This window comes from Ranitomeya variabilis, chromosome 4 (assembly GCF_051348905.1).
Source record: "Ranitomeya variabilis isolate aRanVar5 chromosome 4, aRanVar5.hap1, whole genome shotgun sequence".
Classification (NCBI taxonomy): Eukaryota; Metazoa; Chordata; class Amphibia; order Anura; family Dendrobatidae; genus Ranitomeya; species Ranitomeya variabilis.
The window spans coordinates 609,744,176-609,764,329 of NC_135235.1; the positions used below are offsets into that span (position 1 = coordinate 609,744,176).

The 20,154-nt window shown below is 43.8% G+C and overlaps 1 protein-coding gene across 2 annotated transcripts in view; it reads left to right on the forward strand.

The window, feature by feature from the left end:
• The window catches only part of LOC143766024 (alpha-N-acetylgalactosaminide alpha-2,6-sialyltransferase 2-like), a 170,011-nt gene that overhangs the window by 144,414 nt on the left and 5,443 nt on the right, over positions 1–20,154 (forward strand). For both annotated transcript variants that reach the window (XM_077253354.1, XM_077253355.1), the window contains one exon: positions 17,821–17,920. In XM_077253354.1, the coding sequence (XP_077109469.1) occupies positions 17,821–17,920 (100 nt within the window). The remainder of the gene's footprint in view (positions 1–17,820; positions 17,921–20,154) is intronic.

Below are 20,154 nucleotides of genomic sequence, written 5' to 3' on the forward strand. Positions count from 1 at the left end.
GGTTGGATATAGAATTGGGGGTTTCCACTGTTTAGACACATCAGGGGCTCTCCAAACTCGACTGTTGTGAATTCTGCTCTTGGGCTCCCTCCGGTGGTTGTAAGTGGTACTGCTGCTCCTTTGGATCTCAGCAGTCATCAGGTGCTTTCACTTACTACCAATTCTGACTGGGCTATTTAATCTGGCTAGATCCTTTAGTCAGTGCCAGTTGTCCATGGTTTTTGGAGGATTCACATCTCTGCTTGGTTTCTCCTGCTATACTGTCCAAATCATCAAAGATAAGTCCTGGCTTTGTTTTTGCAGTCCACATGCTGTGGACCTTATAGCTCAGTGCATTTCTATGTTTTTTCTTGTCCAGCTTTGTCTGTGTAAGGATTTATTCAGCCAAGCTGGAAGCTCTGGAGATGCAGAGTTACCCTCCATGCCTTTAGTTAGGTGTGGAGATTTTGTATTCTCTGTGGTGGATATTTTGTAGTATTTTAATACTGACCGCACAGTACTCTGTCCTGTCCTTTCTTTTTAGCTAGCGTGGCCTCCTTTGCTAAATTCTGTTTTCAGTCTGCGTATGTAATTTCCCTCTCCTCTCACAGTCAATATTTGTGGGGGGCTGTCTATCCTTTGGGGATTTTCTCTGAGGCAAGATAGTTTTCCCGTTTCTTTCTTTAGGGGTAATTAGTCCTCAGGCTGTGATGAGGTGTCTAGGGAGTGACAGGAACATCCCACGGCTACTTCTAGTTGCGGTGTTAAGTTCAGGGTCTGCGGTCAGTATAGGTACCACCTTCTCCAGAGCACGTCTCATGCTGCTCCTAGGCCACCAGATCATAACAGTACAACTGGCCCACAATGAGTTAAATGCATCTCAAAAGAAGGGAAGAAAAGTGCTGAGCCATTTTTTTTCTGTAGTCTATTTTGTCTTCTCCTCCCTCTTAATCTCTGGGTGGTTCAGGAGTTTGGCGCTGGCATGGATGTTCAGGGATTGGCTTCTCGTGTGGATCAACTTGCTGCAAGAGTACAGGGTATTTCCGATTATATTGTCCAGACTCCGGTTTTAGAGCCTAGAATTCCAATTCCTGATTTGTTTTTTGGGGACAGGTCCAAGTTTTTGAGCTTTAAAAATAACTGCAAACTGTTTTTTGCTCTGAAACCTCGTTCCTCTGGTGATCCCATTCAGCAAGTTAAAATTGTCATCTCTTTGCTGCGTGGTGATCCTCAGGATTGGGCATTTTCCCTGGAATCTGGGAATCCGGCCTTGCTTAATGTAGACACCTTTTTTCAGGCGCTAGGGTTATTGTATGATGAACCTAATTCAGTGGATCATGTAGAAAAGACCTTGTTGACCCTGTGTCAGGGTCAAGAAGCGGCAGAATTATACTGCCAGAAATTTAGAAAATGGTCTGTGCTCACGAAATGGAATGAGGATGCTTTGGCGGCAATTTTCAGAAAGGGTCTTTCTGAATCCGTTAAAGATGTTATGGTGGGGTTCCCCACGCCTGCTGGTCTGAGTGATTCTATGTCTCTGGCCATTCAGATTGATCGGCGCTTGCGCAAGCGCAGAGTTGTGCACACGATGGCATTGTCCTCTGAGCGGAGTCCTGAGCCTATGCGGTGTGATAGGATTTTGTCTAGAGCTGAACGACAAGGATTCAGACGTCAGAATAGGTTGTGTTTTTACTGCGGCGATTCTGCTCGTTATTTCCGATTGTCCTAAGCGTACAAAGAGACTCGCTAGCTCTGTTACCATCAGTACTGTACAGCCTAAATTTCTGTTATCTGTGACCTTGATCTGCTCATTGTCGTCATTTTCTGTCATGGCATTTGTGGATTCAGGCGCCGCTTTGAACTTGATGGACTTAGAATTTGTCAAGCGTTGTGGTTTCCCCTTGCAGCCTTTGCAGAATCCTATTCCTTTAAGGGGCATTGATGCTACACCTTTGGCTAAAAATAAACCTCAGTTCTGGACACAGCTGACCATGTGCATGGCGCCAGCACATCAGGAAGATTGTCGTTTTCTGGTGTTGCATAATTTGCATGATTCTATTGTACTGGGTTTTCCATGGTTACAGGTACATAACCCGGTGCTGGATTGGAAATCTATGTCTGTGACTAGTTGGGGTTGTCAGGGGGTTCATAATGACGTTCCTTTGATGTCAATTTCCTCTTCCCCCTCTTCTGAAATTCCTGAGTTTTTGTCAGATTTCCAGGATGTATTTGATGAGCCCAAATCCAGTTCCGTTCCGCCGCATAGGGACTGTGATTGTGCGATTCACTTGATTCCAGGATGTAAGTTCCCTAAGGGCCGACTCTTCAACCTGTCTGTGCCAGAACATACCGCCATGCGGAGTTATGTTAAGGAGTCCTTGGAGAAAGGGCATATTCGGCCATCTTCTTCACCTTTGGGAGCGGGTTTTTTTTTTGTTGCCAAGAAGGATGGCTCCTTGAGACCCTGTATTGATTATCGCCTCTTGAATAAGATCACGGTCAAATTTCAATACCCTTTGCCTTTGCTTTCTGATTTGTTTGCTAGGATTAAGGGGGCTAGTTGGTTTACTAAGATTGACCTTCGAGGGGCGTATAATCTTGTTCGTATTAAACAGGGTGACGAATGGAAAACTGCGTTTAATACGCCCGAAGGCCATTTTGAATACCTTGTGATGCCATTCGGGCTCTCTAATGCTCCATCTGTGTTTCAGTCCTTCATGCATGATATCTTCTGCAATTATCTTGATAAATTCATGATTGTATATTTGGATGATATTTTGATTTTTTCTGATGATTGGGAGTCTCATGTGAAACAGGTCAGGATGGTATTTCAGATCCTTCGTGATAATGCTTTATTTGTGAAGGGGTCTAAGTGCCTCTTTGGAGTGCAGAAGGTTTCTTTTTTGGTTTTCATTTTTTCTCCCTCGTCTATAGAAATGGATCCGGTTAAGGTTCAGGCCATTCATGATTGGATTCAACCCACATCTGTGAAGAGTCTTCAGAAATTTTTGGGTTTTGCTAATTTTAATCGCCGTTTCATTGCCAACTTCTCCAGTGTGGTTAAACCCCTGACCGATTTGACGAAGAAAGGCGCTGATGTGACTAATTGGTCCTCTGCGGCTGTTTTTGCCTTTCAGGAGCTTAAACGCCGATTTACTTCTGCCCCTGTGTTGCGTCAGCCGGACGTTTCTCTTCCTTTTCAGGTTGAGGTTGACGCTTCTGAGATTGGGGCAGGGGCCGTTTTGTCTCAGAAGAATTCTGATGGTTCCTTGATGAAACCATGTGCCTTCTTTTCCCGAAAGTTTTCGCCTGCGGAACACAATTATGATGTCGGCAATCGGGAGTTGTTGGCTATGAAATGGGCATTTGAGGAGTGGCGACATTGGCTTGAGGGGGCCAAGTACCGTGTTGTGGTCTTGACCGATCATAAGAATCTGATTTACCTCGAGTCTGCCAAGCGGCTGAATCCTAGACAGGCTCGATGGTCCCTGTTTTTCTCCCGTTTTGATTTTGTGGTCTCGTATCTTCGGGTTCTAAGAATGTTAAGGCTGATGCCCTCTCTAGGAGCTTTTTCCCTGATTCTCCTGGGGTCCTTGAGCCGGTCGGCATTCTGAAAGAAGGGGTGATTCTTTCTGCCATCTCCCCTGATTTACGACGGGTTCTTCAGGAATTTCAGGCTGATAAACCTGACCGCTGTCCAGCGGGGAAACTGTTTGTTCCTGATAGATGGACTAGTAAGGTGATTTCTGAGGTTCATTGTTCTGTGTTGGCTGGCCATCCTGGGATTTTTGGTACCAGAGACTTGGTTGGTAGGTCCTTTTGGTGGCCTTCTTTGTCATGGGATGTGTGTTCTTTTGTGCAGTCCTGTGGGACTTGTGCGCGGGCCAAGCCCTGCTGTTCCCGCGCTAGTGGGTTGCTTTTGCCCTTGCTGGTCCCTGAGAGGCCTTGGACGCATATTTCTATGGATTTTATTTCAGATCTTCTGGTTTCCCAGAAGATGTCTGTTATCTGGGTGGTTTGTGATTGGTTTTCTAAGATGGTTCATTTGGTACCCTTGCCTAAGTTGCCTTCTTATTCTGATTTGGTTCCGCTGTTTTTTCAACATGTGGTTCGTTTGCATGGCATTCCTGAAAATATTGTGTCTGACAGAGGTTCCCAGTTTGTTTCTAGGTTTTGGCGGGCCTTTTGTGCTAGGCTGGGCATTGATTTGTCTTTTTCTTCCGCATTTCATCCTCAGACAAATGGCCAGACCGAGCGAACTAATCAGACATTGGAGACTTATTTGAGAAGCTTTGTGTGTGCTGATCAGGATGATTGGGTGACCTTTTTGCCATTGGCCGAGTTTGCCCTTAATAATCGGGCTAGTTCGGCTACTTTGGTTTCGCCTTTTTTTTGCAATTCTGGTTTTCATCCTCGTTTTTCTTCTGGGCAGGTTGAGCCTTCTGACTGCCCTGGTGTGGATTCTGTGGTTGACAGGTTGCAGCAGATTTGGACCCATGTGGTGGACAATTTGGTGTTGTCTCAGGAGAAGGCTCAGCGTTTTGCTAACCATCGTCGGGGTGTTGGTTCCCGGCTTCAGGTTGGGGATTTGGTCTGGTTGTCTACCCGTCATGTTCCTATGAAGGTCTCTTCCCCTAAGTTCAAGCCTCGCTTTATTGGTCCCTATAAGATTTCTGAGATTATTAATCCAGTGTCTTTTCGTTTGGCCCTTCCAGCCTCCTTTTCCATCCATAATGTTTTCCATAGATCTTTGTTGCGGAAATATGTGGTGCCCGTTGTTCCCTCTGTTGATCCTCCTGCTCCGGTGTTGGTTGATGGGGAGTTGGAATATGTGGTTGAGAAGATTTTGGATTCTCATTTTTCGAGGCGGAGGCTTCAGTATCTTGTCAAGTGGAAGGGTTATGGCCAGGAGGATAATTCTTGGGTTGCTGCCTCCGATGTTCATGCTGACGATTTGGTTCGTGCTTTTCATTTGGCTCGTCCTGATCGGCCTGGGGGCTCTGGTGAGGGTTCGGTGACCCCTCCTCAAGGGGGGGGTACTGTTGTGAATTCTGCTCTTGGCCTCCCTCCGGTGGTTGTAAGTGGTACTGCTGCTCCTTTGGATCTCAGCAGTCATCAGGTGCTTTCACTTACTACCAATTCTGACTGGGCTATTTAATCTGGCTAGATCCTTTAGTCAGTGCCAGTTGTCCATGGTTTTTGGAGGATTCACATCTCTGCTTGGTTTCTCCTGCTATACTGTCCAAATCATCAAAGATAAGTCCTGGCTTTGTTTTTGCAGTCCACATGCTGTGGACCTTATAGCTCAGTGCATTTCTGTGTTTTTTCTTGTCCAGCTTTGTCTGTGTAAGGATTTATTCAGCCAAGCTGGAAGCTCTGGAGATGCAGAGTTATCCTCCATGCCTTTAGTTAGGTGTGGAGATTTTGTATTCTCTGTGGTGGATATTTTGTAGTATTTTAATACTGACCGCACAGTACTCTGTCCTGTCCTTTCTTTTTAGCTAGCGTGGCCTCCTTTGCTAAATTCTGTTTTCAGTCTGCGTATGTAATTTCCCTCTCCTCTCACAGTCAATATTTGTGGGGGGCTGTCTATCCTTTGGGGATTTTCTCTGAGGAAAGATAGTTTTTCTGTTTCTTTCTTTAGGGGTAATTAGTCCTCAGGCTGTGACGAGGTGTCTAGGGAGTGACAGGAACATCCCACGGCTACTTCTAGTTGCGGTGTTAAGTTCAGGGTCTGCGGTCAGTATAGGTACCACCTTCTCCAGAGCACGTCTCATGCTGCTCCTAGGCCACCAGATCATAACAGTACAACTGGCCCACAATGAGTTAAATGCATCTCAAAAGAAGGGAAGAAAAGTGCTGAGCCATTTTTTTTCTGTAGTCTATTTTGTCTTCTCCTCCCTCTTAATCTCTGGGTGGTTCAGGAGTTTGGCGCTGGCATGGATGTTCAGGGATTGGCTTCTCGTGTGGATCAACTTGCTGCAAGAGTACAGGGTATTTCCGATTATATTGTCCAGACTCCGGTTTTAGAGCCTAGAATTCCAATTCCTGATTTGTTTTTTGGGGACAGGTCCAAGTTTTTGAGCTTTAAAAATAACTGCAAACTGTTTTTTGCTCTGAAACCTCGTTCCTCTGGTGATCCCATTCAGCAAGTTAAAATTGTCATCTCTTTGCTGCGTGGTGATCCTCAGGATTGGGCATTTTCCCTGGAATCTGGGAATCCGGCCTTGCTTAATGTAGACACCTTTTTTCAGGCGCTAGGGTTATTGTATGATGAACCTAATTCAGTGGATCATGCAGAAAAGACCTTGTTGACCCTGTGTCAGGGTCAAGAAGCGGCAAAATTATACTGCCAGAAATTTAGAAAATGGTCTGTGCTCACGAAATGGAATGAGGATGCTTTGGCGGCAATTTTCAGAAAGGGTCTTTCTGAATCCATTAAAGATGTTATGGTGGGGTTCCCCACGCCTGCTGGTCTGAGTGATCCTATGTCTCTGGCCATTCAGATTGATCGGCGCTTGCGCGAGCGAAGAGTAGTGCACACGATGGCATTGTCCTCTGAGCGGAGTCCTGAGCCTATGCAGTGTGATAGGATTTTGTCTAGAGCTGAACGACAAGGATTCAGACGTCAGAATAGGTTGTGTTTTTACTGCGGCGATTCTGCTCGTTATTTCTGATTGTCCTAAGCGTACAAAGAGACTCGCTAGCTCTGTTACCATCAGTACTGTACAGCCTAAATTTCTGTTATCTGTGACCTTGATCTGCTCATTGTCGTCATTTTCTGTCATGGCATTTGTGGATTCAGGCGCCGCTTTGAACTTGATGGACTTAGAATTTGCCAACCGTTGTGGTTTCCCCTTGCAGCCTTTGCAGAATCCTGTTCCTTTAAGGGGCATTGATGCTACACCTTTGGCTAAAAATAAACCTCAGTTCTGGACACAGCTGACCATGTGCATGGCGCCAGCACATCAGGAAGATTGTCGTTTTCTGGTGTTGCATAATTTGCATGATTCTATTGTACTGGGTTTTCCATGGTTACAGGTACATAACCTGGTGCTGGATTGGAAATCTATGTCTGTGACTAGTTGGGGTTGTCAGGGGGTTCATAATGACGTTCCTTTGATGTCAATTTCCTCTTCCCCCTCTTCTGAAATTCCTGAGTTTTTGTCAGATTTCCAGGATGTATTTGATGAGACCAAATCCAGTTCCGTTCCGCCGCATAGGGACTGTGATTGTGCGATTGACTTGATTCCAGGATGTAAGTTCCCTAAGGGCTGACTCTTCAACCTGTCTGTGCCAGAACATACCGCCATGCGGAGTTATGTTAAGGAGTCCTTGGAGAAAGGGCATATTCGGCCATCTTCTTCACCTTTGGGAGCGGGTTTTTTTTTTGTTGCCAAGAAGGATGGCTCCTTGAGACCCTGTATTGATTATCGCCTCTTGAATAAGATCACGGTCAAATTTCAATACCCTTTGCCTTTGCTTTCTGATTTGTTTGCTAGGATTAAGGGGGCTAGTTGGTTTACTAAGATTGACCTTCGAGGGGCGTATAATCTTGTTTGTATTAAACAGGGTGACGAATGGAAAACTGCGTTTAATACGCCCGAAGGCCATTTTGAATACCTTGTGATGCCATTCGGGCTCTCTAATGCTCCATCTGTGTTTCAGTCCTTCATGCATGATATCTTCTGCAATTATCTTGATAAATTCATGATTGTATATTTGGATGATATTTTGATTTTTTCTGATGATTGGGAGTCTCATGTGAAACAGGTCAGGATGGTATTTCAGATCCTTCGTGATAATGCTTTATTTGTGAAGGGGTCTAAGTGCCTCTTTGGAGTGCAGAAGGTTTCTTTTTTGGTTTTCATTTTTTCTCCCTCGTCTATAGAAATGGATCCGGTTAAGGTTCAGGCCATTCATGAGTGGATTCAACCCACATCTGTGAAGAGTCTTCAGAAATTTTTGGGTTTTGCCTAAGTTGCCTTCTTCTTCTGATTTGGTTCCGCTGTTTTTTCAACATGTGGTTCGTTTGCATGGCATTCCTGAGAATATTGTGTCTGACAGAGGTTCCCAGTTTGTTTCTAGGTTTTGGCGGGTCTTTTGTGCTAGGCTGGGCATTGATTTGTCTTTTTCTTCCGCATTTCATCCTCAGACAAATGGCCAGACCGAGCGAACTAATCAGACCTTGGAGACTTATTTGAGATGCTTTGTGTCTGCTGATCAGGATGATTGGGTGACCTTTTTGCCATTGGCCGGGTTTGCCCTTAATAATCGGGCTAGTTCGGCTACTTTGGTTTCGCCTTTTTTTTGCAATTCTGGTTTTCATCCTCGTTTTTCTTCTGGGCAGGTTGAGCCTTCTGACTGCCCTGGTGTGGATTCTGTGGTTGACAGGTTGCAGCAGATTTGGACCCATGTGGTGGACAATTTGGTGTTGTCTCAGGAGAAGGCTCAGCGTTTTGCTAACCATCGTCGGGGTGTTGGTTCCCGGCTTCAGGTTGGGGATTTGGTCTGGTTGTCTACCCGTCATGTTCCTATGAAGGTCTCTTCCCCTAAGTTCAAGCCTCGCTTTATTGGTCCCTATAAGATTTCTGAGATTATTAATCCAGTGTCTTTTCGTTTGGCCCTTCCAGCCTCCTTTTCCATCCATAATGTTTTCCATAGATCTTTGTTGCGGAAATATGTGGTGCCCGTTGTTCCCTCTGTTGATCCTCCTGCTCCGGTGTTGGTTGATGGGGAGTTGGAATATGTGGTTGAAAAGATTTTGGATTCTCATTTTTCGAGGCGGAGGCTTCAGTATCTTGTCAAGTGGAAGGGTTATGGCCAGGAGGATAATTCTTGGGTTGCTGCCTCCGATGTTCATGCTGACGATTTGGTTCGTGCTTTTCATTTGGCTCGTCCTGATCAGCCTGGGGGCTCTGGTGAGGGTTCGGTGACCCCTCCTCAAGGGGGGGTACTGTTGTGAATTCTGCTCTTGGGCTCCCTCCGGTGGTTGTAAGTGGCACTGCTGCTCCTTTGGATCTCCGCAGTCATCAGGTGCTTTCACTTACTACCAATTCTGACTGGGCTATTTAATCTGGCTAGATCCTTTAGTCAGTGCCAGTTGTCCATGGTTTTTGGAGGATTCACATCTCTGCTTGGTTTCTCCTGCTATACTGTCCAAATCATCAAAGATAAGTCCTGGCTTTGTTTTTGCAGTCCACATGCTGTGGACCTTATAGCTCAGTGCATTTCTATGTTTTTTCTTGTCCAGCTTTGTCTGTGTAAGGATTTATTCAGCCAAGCTGGAAGCTCTGGAGATGCAGAGTTACCCTCCATGCCTTTAGTTAGGTGTGGAGATTTTGTATTCTCTGTGGTGGATATTTTGTAGTATTTTAATACTGACCGCACAGTACTCTGTCCTGTCCTTTCTTTTTAGCTAGCGTGGCCTCCTTTGCTAAATTCTGTTTTCAGTCTGCGTATGTAATTTCCCTCTCCTCTCACAGTCAATATTTGTGGGGGGCTGTCTATCCTTTGGGGATTTTCTCTGAGGCAGGATGGTTTTCCTGTTTCTTTCTTTAGGGGTAATTAGTCCTCAGGCTGTGACGAGGTGTCTAGGGGGTGACAAGAACATCCCACGGCTACTTCTAGTTGCGGTGTTAGGTTCAGGGTCTGCGGTCAGTATAGGTACCACCTTCTCCAGAGCATGTCTCATGCTGCTCCTAGGCCACCAGATCATAACACTCGACATGGTGTCGGATCTCAATTCCAGCCAATTCTGCATTGAAAAAGTAAAACGGTGCTCCTTCCCTTCCAAGCTCTGTCGTGCGCCCAAACAGTGGTTTATCCCCACATATAGGGTATCAACGTACTCAGGACAAATTGGACAATAATTTTTGGGGTCTAATTTCTCCTGTTACCCTTGTGATAATAATAATTTGGGGGCTAAAAAATGATTTTTTTATTTGCACGGCTCTGCCGTATAGACCTTAGTGAAATTTGGGGGTTCAAAGCTCTAACAACACATCTAGAAAAGTTCCTTGGGGCTTCTAGTTTCCAATATGGGGTCACTTGTGGGGGATTTCTTTTGTTTAGGAACATCATTGGCTCTGCAAATGCAACATGATGCCTGCAGACCATTCCATCAAAATCTGCATTCCAAAACTTCACTACTTCCCTTCTGAGCTCTGCCATGTGCCCAAACGGTTGTCCCCCCCCCCCACATATGGGGTATCAGCGTACTCAGGACAAATTGCACAACCTTTGGGGTCCAACTTCTCCTGTTAACCTTGGGAAAATAAAAAATTGGGGGCTAAATATCATTTTTGTGAAAAAAAATATTTTTTATTTTCACAGCTCTGCGTTATAAACTTTAGTGAAACACTTGGAGGTTCAAAGTTCTCACAGCACATCTAGAATAGTTCCTTGGGGGTCTAGTTTCCAATATGGGGTCACTTGTGGGGGGTTTCTACTGTTTAGGAACATCAGTGGCTCTGCAAATGCAACATGACTCCCGCTGACCATTCCATCAAAGTCTGCATTCCAAAATGATGCTCCTTCCCTTCTGAGCTCTGCCATGTGCCTAAACGGTGGTTTCTCCCTCCCCATATATGGGGTATCAGCATCCTCAGGACAAATTGCACAACAAATTTTGGGGTTCAATTTCTCCAGATACCCTTGGACACTAATATTTAAGTCACATGCTGTTCATTTCCTTGTGATCCACCTTGTGATGGTTCTACTCCTTCATAAGAGTCCAGCTGTGTTTAATTAAACTGATAGAACTTGATTTAGAAAGGCACACACCTGTCTATATAAGACCTCACATCTCACAGTGCATGTCAGACCAAATGAGAATCATGAGGTCAAAGGAACTGGCCGTAGAGCCCAAAGACAGAATTGTGGCAAGGCACAGATCTGGCCAAAGTTGCAACAGAATTTCTGCAGCACTCAAGGTTCTTAAGAGCACAGTGGCCTCCATAATCCTTAAATGGAAAAAGTTTGGGACCACCAGAAGTCTTCCCAGACCTGGCCATCCAGCAAAACTGAGCAATCGTTGGAGAAGAGCCTTGGTGAGAGAGGTAAAGAAGAACCTCAAGATCACTGTGGCTGAGCTCCAGAAATGCAGTAGGGAGATGGGAGAAAGTTCCACAAAGTCAACTATCACTGCAGCCCTCTCTCTCGACCTCAGACTTGGCCGAAGCTTCATCTTCCAACAAGACAATGACTCTAAGCACACAGTTAAAATAACAAAGGAGTGGCTACAGAACAATTCTGACCAATGTTGAATGGATCAGCCAGAGCCCTGACCTAAACCCAATTAAGCATCTCTGGCTCTGGAAAGACCTGAAAATGGCTGTCCACCAATGTTCACCATCCAACCAGACAGAACTGGAGAGGATCTGTAAGGAAGAGTGGCAGAAGATCCCCAAATCCAGGTGTGAAAAACTTGTTGCATCATTCACAAGAAGACTCATGGCTGTACTAGCTCAAAAGGGTGCTTCTACCCAATACTGAGCAAAGGGCCTGAATACTTATGACCATGTGATATTTCAGTTTTTCTTTTTTAATAAATTTGCAAAAATTACTACATTTCTGGGGGGTTTTCAGTCAAGATGGGGTGCAGCGTGTACATTAATGAGACAAAATGAACTTTTTTGAATTTACCAAATGGCTGCAATGAAACAAAGAGTGAAAACTTTAGAGGGGTATGAATACTTTCTGTACTCACTGTATATACGTACACACAAACATACATACATATACAGTGCCCTGAGAAAGCATTCATACCCCGTGAACTTTTCTTTATTTTTTCACGTTGCACTCACAAAATCTAATGTATTTTATTTTGATTTTATGTGATATACCAACACAAAGTAGTAAGTATTTCTGAAGTTTAAAAACATTCTACATGATTTTCTATTACCAAAAAATATATATCTGAAAATTTGGACATGCATTTGTATTCAGTCTTTTTGGGTATGTCAGAACTTTTTTGGGATAAATGCAAAACATTATGTGTAAATATTTTTCCCAGCAATATGCACTCCTGAAGTTATGATGATGGAACTCGATAATCTGATTCAAGGATGATTTTTATTTCAAACTAACATGCAACCGGTTTCGACTTCTTAGAGTCTTCTTCAGGAATAATTTCATTGCACTGCTTTAACTCCTGCTGCTGCTATTTAAACTGCTAGATAAGGAGTTTGAATCTCTTGCTGTTTCTGCTGCTGCAACTACAGATTGGCCCTGACCAGTTAACAAGCTCCTCCATGCTTTCAAACTGTGTTCACAATGTTAATCAGATTCAATCTTTACACTGCAATCGCCTGTGTTATTTCATGCCCGCATTCTCCACCAATTGCAGGGATTCAGTAGGCACTAAGTAGGGTTCACAAAGGCTCTAGAGTCTTAGGTCATAACAATGTAAAATTTATTTCTACTGTGATATCATTTTAGAGCAACATTTTTATGAATATTATGGGAATGGAACAGTTATGGGCAATGTGTCTGGTATTATGGTGGCACAAAACTTGGCACTATAATTGGAGAATTTCTCCTTTAACCCCTTCCCGACCTATGACGCCATGTAGGCATCATGAAAGTCGGTGCCAATCCGACCTGTGACGCCTATGTGGCGTCATGGAATGATCGCGTCCCTGCAGATCGGGTGAAAGGCCTAACTCCAATTTCACCCGATCTGCAGGGACAGGGGGAGTGGTAGACCAGCGCAGGGGGGGGTGGCTTCACCCCCCCGTGGCTACGATCTCTCTGATTGGCTGTTGAAAGTGAAACAGCCAATCAGAGCGATTTGTAATATTTCACCAATGAAAACCGTGAAATATTACAATCCAGCCATGGCCGATGCTGCAATATCATCGGCCATGGCTGGAAAACCTAATCTGCCCCCCCCCACCGCCACCGATCGCCTCCCCAGTCCTCCTTTCTGCCCCGTACTGTGGTCCGCTCCCCTCAATCCTCCTGTCCGCTCCCCCGTCCTCCTGTCCGCTCCCCCGTGCTTCGATCCACCCCCGTGCTCTGATCCTCCCCCCGTGCTCCAATCTCCCCCTTCATACTTACCGAGCCTCGCGGTGTCCATCCATCTTCTTCATGGGTGCTGACATCTTCCAAAATGGCGGGCGCATGCGCAGTGCGCCCGCCGAATCTGCCGGCCGGCAGATTCGTTCCAAGTACATTTTGATCACTGTGATAAAACCTATCACAGTGATCAAAATAAAAAAAATAGTAAATGAAGCCCCCCTTTATCACCCCCATAGGTAGGGACAATAATAAAAATAAAGAAAAAATATATTTTTTTTTTCTTCCACCACTAGGGTTAGGGTTAGGGGCAGGGTTAGGGGTAGGGTTAGGGGCAGGGTTAGGGGTAGGGTTAGGGGTAGGGTTAGCGTTAGAATTAGGCTATGTGCACATGGTGCGGATTTGGCTGCGGATCCGCAGCGGATTGGCCGCTGAGGATTCCTAGCAGTGTTCCATCAGGTTTACAGTACCATCCGCTGTGCCCATGGTGTGGAAAATACCGCGCAAAAAATGCTGCGTTGTATTTTCCGCAGCATGTTAATTCTTTGTGCGGATTCCGCAGCGTTTTACACCTGTTCCTCAACAGGAATCCGCAGGTGAAATCCACATAAAAAAACACTGGAAATCCGCGGTAAATCGCAGTGCATTTTACCTGCGGATTTTTCGAAAATGGTGCGGAAAAATCTCACACGAATCCGCAACATGGGCACATAGCCTTAGGGTTGGAATTAGAGTTAGGGTTGGAATTAGGGCTAGGGTTGGAAATAGGGTTAAGAATAGGCTTGTCGTTAGAGTTATGGTTAGGGGTGTGTTGGGGTTAAAGTTGTGGTTAGGGTTGGGGTTAAAGGGTTGGGATTAGGGTTAGGATTAGGGTTGGGATTAGGGTTAGGGTTGTGGTTAGGAGTCTGTTGGGGTTAGGGTTGTGATTAGGGTTATGGCTAGAGTTGGGATTAGGGTTAGGGGTATGTTGGGGTTAGTGTTGGAGTTAGAATTGAGGAGTTTCCACTGTTTAGGCACATCAGGGGTCTCCAAACGTAACGTGGCGCCACCATTGATTCCAGACAATCTTGCGTTCAAAAAGTCAAATGGTGCTCCCTCCCTTCCGAGCCCTGATGTGCGCCCAAACAGTGGTTTACCCCCACATATGGGGTACCAGCATACTCAGGACAAACTGGGCAACAATTATTGGGGTCCAATTTCTCCTGATACCCTTGTGAAAATAAAAAATTGCTTGCTAAAACATCATTTTTGAGGAAAGAAAAATAATTTTTAATTTTCACGGCTCTGCGTTGTAAACTTCTGTGAAGCACTTGGGGGTTCAAAGTGCTCACTACACATCTAGATAAGTTCCTTGGGAGTTCTAGTTTCCAAAATGGGGTCACTTGTGGGGGGTTTCTACTGTTTAGGCACATCAGGGGCTCTGCAAACGCAATGTGGCGCCCGCAGAGCATTCCATCAAAGTCTGCATTTCAAAACGTCACTACTTCCTTTCCGAACCCCGATGTGTGCCAAAACAGTGGTTTACCCCCACATATGGGGTATCAGCATACTCAGGAGAAACTGGACAACAACTTTTGGGGTCCAATTTCTCCTGTTACCCTTGGGAAAATAAAAAATTGTGGGCTAAAAAATCATTTTTGAGAAAAGAAAAATTATTTTTTATTTTCATGGCTCTGCGTTATAAACTTCTGTGAAGCACTTGGGGGTTCAAAGTGCTCACCACACATCTAGATTAGTTCATTGGGAGGTCTAGTTTCCAAAATGGGGTCACTTGTGGGGGAGCTCCAATATTTAGGCACACAGGGGCTCTCCAAACGCGACATGGTGTCAGCTAATGATTGGAGCTAATTTTCCATTCAAAAAGCCAAATGGCATGCCTTCCCTTCTGAGCCCTGCCGTGCGCCCAAACAGTGGTTTACCCACACATATGGGGTATCATCGTACTCAGGACAAACTGTACAACAACATTTGGGGTCCAATTTCTCCTGTTACCCTTGGTAAAATAAAAAATCATTTTTGAGGAAAGGAAAATTATTTTTTATTTTCACGGCTCTGTGTTATAAACTTCTGTGAAGCACCTGGGGGTTTAAAGTGCTCACTATGCATCTAGATAAGTTCCTTGGGGGTCTAGTTTCCAAAATGGGGTCACTTGTAGGGGGCTCTCCAAATGCGACATGGTGTCCGCTAACGATTGGAGCTAATTTTCCATTCAAAAAGTCAAATGGCGCGCCTTCCCTTCCGAGCCTTGCTGTGCACCCAAACAGTGGTTTACCCCCACATGTAAGGTATCGGCGTACTCAGGAGAAATTGCCCAACAAATTTTAGGATCCATTTTATCCTGTTGCCCATGTGAAAATGAAAAAATTGAGGCTAAAATAATTTTTTTGTGAAAAAAAGTACTTTTTCATTTTTATGGATCAATTTGTCATGCACCTGGGGGTTTAAAGTGCTCACTATGCTTCTAGAAAAGTTCCTTGGGGGGTCTAGTTTCGAAAATGGGGTCACTTGTGGGGGAGCTCTAATGTTTAGGCACATGGGGGCTCTCCAAACGTGACACGGTGTCCGCTAAAGATTGGAGCCAATTTTTCATTCAAAAAGTCAAATGGCGCTCCTTCCCTTCCGAGCCCTGCCGTGCACCCAAACAGTGGTTTACCCCCACATATGAGGTATCAGCGTACTTAGAACAATTTGGACAACAACGTTCGTGGTCAAGTTTCTCTTTTTACCCTTGGCAAAATAAAAAAATTGTTGCTAAAAGATCATTTTTGTGACTAAAAAGTTAAATGTTCATTTTTTCCTTCCATGTTGCTTCTGCTGCTGTGAAACACCTGAAGGGTTAATAAACTTATTGAATGTTGTTTTGAGCACCTTGAGGGGTGTTGTTTTTAGAATGGTGTCACTTTTGGGTATTTTCAGCCATATAGAACCCTCAAACTGACTTCAAATGTGAGGTGGTCCCTAAAAAAATGGTTTTGTAAATTTTGTTGTAAAAATGAGAAATCACTGGTCAAATTGTAACCCTTATAACTTCCTAGCAAAAAAAATTTTGTTTCCAAAATTGTGCTGATGTAAAGTAGACATGTGGGAAATGTTATTTATTAACTATTTTGTGTCACATAACTCTCTGGTTTAACAGAGTAAAAATTCAAAATGTGAAAATTGCGAAATTTTCAAACTTTTCGCCAAATTTCCATTTTTTGCACAAATAAACTCAGAAATTATCAACCTAAATTTACCACTAACATGAATCCCAATATGTCACGAAAAAACAATCTCAGAACCACTAGGATCCGTTGAAGCGTTCCTGAGTTATTACCTCATAAAGGGACACTGGTCAGAATTGCAAAAAACGGCCAGGTCATTAAGGTCAAAATAGGCTGGGTCATGAAGGGGTTAAGGAAAGAAGTACGCAGGCCTACGCTGCGCACAGAAACACTAATGTGAAACCGGTCTAAGGGAATGAGTCACATACATTTTTTTTAAATGACAATTAATACCACATACTGTACAAGGGACAAATACGTCACACCATGACCAGACCACATATTACCACCACATAGTGATCAAATAATACCACATACAAGGAACAAATACCGCACACCATGATCAGATCACATATTACCATCACATAGTGACCAAATAATAACACAAACAAGGAACAAATACTGCCACACCATGACCAGATCCCAAATTACCACCACATAGTTACTGAATAGTACAATACTAATCATTAATTAAAAAAACACAATACTAAGTGCCATTATACACAGGAACTCTGTATTTACTGTCAGTATACTATAATACCGCCCCTATGTACAAGATTATAACTCCTATAATACTTCTATACTGCTCCTATGTACAATAATATAGCAACTATAATACTGCCCCTATGTACAATAATATAACTACTATAATACTATGGTGACGCGAGTCACTATAGTAATAATAAGTCCCAAAAATGGAGCAAAAGACTACAATAACAGATAGTAATATAATACTACTTACTGGATAAGTAAAGGGAGGAAAAAACGATCCGAGGTCAGGTCCAGGAAATGTTGCAGTACAACAGGGGGTAGTCAGAGACGAAATCCAATTCACTAGCCAGGGTCAGGAAAACAAAAAAGGCAAATATAGTTTACAGGGAGCAGGCAAAAGAGAAGTCAGGTCACAAGCAAAGAGTCAAGTCCAGGAAGGGAATAAAGTCAGGCTGGGTCAGGCGCAGAGCACAGAGGGATCAGACTTACCCAGGCAGCAGCAAGTGTACGACTGACACAGAGTGAAGGAGCTAGCATGCTTAAGTAGAAGACTAATCAAGGAAAATGAACACAGATGATGCAGCACAAGCCCAGCACAACGTAACATATCACACAGGAACAGAGTGGAGATCGTAACTATTATATTATAGTAGTTATATTCTTGTACATAGAGAATAGTATTATAGTAGTTATACTCTTGTACATAGGAGCAGTATTATAGTAGTTATATTCTTGTACATAGGGAGCAGTATTATAGTAGTTATATTCTTGTACATAGGAGCAGTATTATAGTAGTTATATTCTTGTACATAGGAGCAGTATTTTAGTAGTTATATATATTCTTGTACACATGGATGGGACAGTATCATAGTACTTATATTCTTGTACATAGGGGCAGTATTATAGTAGTTATATTGTTGTAGATAGGGGCAGTATTATAGTAGTTATTCTATAGAAGAGACTATGTTCACATGGTGCTCACTTAGGGCCATAATCTGGCTTTGTCTGGAAGTGGTTTTATAGGCCTCAAATCGACAGATTAATTTTTATTGTTTTACTTTTACAGGTTCCTCTATGACCCAATTTTAAAAACAAAAAGGCGTGACATTTATCGCCCGTCCACCGGAGCCTCACTGCTGTTGGCCGCCATACACACTTGTGACCAGGTGAGTGAGCACATTTTTGACAGGCAGCATGGTTACTATAAAATATCACTAGCCTACACATCCCCTTCCATGTGCTTTATTAGGGTATTTTGATGGATGTCCAAAAGGGATGTCTACAGTTCAGGACCTTCCTGGATTAATCAGGTCGTCTTACAAAATAGAACTGTCACCCTGGAGGAGCAGGACCATCCATGTATGGCAGGCTATGGTGGCCACTAATTCCCTAACTCCTTTGATAAAATTGATACCAGTAGGATGATGCTGATACTACATTTTCACTGGGGATGCTTCACTGCCATAAACCATTAGAGAAGCTCATATTACCCCATAGGATGTGGACATTAACTGCATTTGCCCTAACTCACCCAAGTTGCTGCTATTAATTTCATCTATCACAGCCCATCATGGTTGCTGGCATTAAATCTAACTTTCGTAGACTATGGGAGGGTGTTGGCATTACCTCCTTCTATCCTGGACCTCCAGTGATGCTAAAATGAACCCTATTTACTGTAGACCTCAATAGGTGCCAACAAAAAGCCCATATGCTCTAGACCACCAGGGTTGCTAGCATTAAATCCAACTTCCCTAAATCACCAGGGAGGCTGGCATTAGCCCAATCTGCCCTAGACCACCTGGCGATGCTGCCATTATCCTACCTTCCATAGGCCTCCATAGTTATTTACATTAACACTATCTGCCCTAGACCACTAGTATTGCTGGTATTAAATCGACATTCCTAAAGCACCAGGGATGCTGACATTAACTTCATTTGCCCTAGACCACCAGGGTTGCTGGATTTAAACCCAACCTCCCTAGACCACCAGTGAGGCTGGCATTTAACCCCATCTGCCCTAGACCACCAGATATTTTGGCAGTAACCTCATCTGTCATAGACTACCAAAGTAGCTGGCATTAAATCCTACTTCCCTTGACCACAAGTGTTGCTGAGGTTAACCTAGACCATCAAGGATACTGATATTAAAAGCTTCACAACATTAACCACCAAACATGTTGGCAGCTTCATTACATCCTGAAAGTCCAGATACCAGCAGGGAAGCTAGCATGAACTGGGGTAGATCCCCTGCATCTTAGATAAAAAAAGAATAAAAAATAAAAAAAGGATTTTCTTTTTGCAAAACCATGCTCTTGAAAATACAACACCCTTTTATCCTGTCAGTATTTTGGAAGGTAGCAACTTTTATTACTTAGTTGATCATCATTAAAATAATTGTGGATGTGGTTACAGCCTTCAAGACAAATATTAATGTGTGAGACATCTAGAAGGAATCAGTGTTTGTCTAAGGAAGTGCAGAGAAAGAAGGAAGAAACCACAAGTCAACAATGTGGAGTACTTGTGCTAAGGAACAATATGGAGACCCTACGTAAACAGTTGTGACTTGATCGACACCTACAGGTTGGAAATGGAACTGAAAGTCGCCAAGTCTGATAATGCAAAAATAAAACAGGTGGTATCTAAAGTCTCGAGAGGACCGCCAGCATTTTTATGGTCTTATGATGCCTAACCAGTGCCTGGGCTCTACAGACTGTAATGTTCACCTTACACTGCAATACTGTAGTGTTCCAGTATACGGGGCTGCCACTTGGAATTTCGGGGCCCCATACTGGCAAAATTTCCCTTGAGACTCCGCCCAGGCTCCACCCCAGCCCTCCTCCACCACTCGTACCATCCACAATCCCACTGCCCTCTCTTGGAAAAACTCCACTTCTGCACCACATCCTCACCAATCACACATTTACAGTTCCCATCACCACATACATGGCCAGCAGCTTTTGTTTTGGCCAAAAGATTTTTTAATCCACCACCAAGACAAGGTAAACTCTTCTGGCGGATTCTATTCTACTGTAACTTACTAAACATTTGTTAAAATATCCAATACAATTTAGGTATATTTTTATTTATTTTTCAATATTTAAAATGACCAATAATATCACAAACAAGGAAAAATACCGCCACACCATGATCAGACACCATATTACTACCACATAGTGACCTATAATACCACATACAAGGAACAAATACCACCGCACAATGTCCAGATCACATATTACCACCACATGGTGACCAATAATACCACATACAGGGAACAAATACCGCCACATCATGACCAGACCACATATTACCACCACAGTGACCAAATAACAGCACATACAAGGGACAAATAATGCCACACCATGGTCAGACAACATATTACCACCACATAGTGACTGAATAC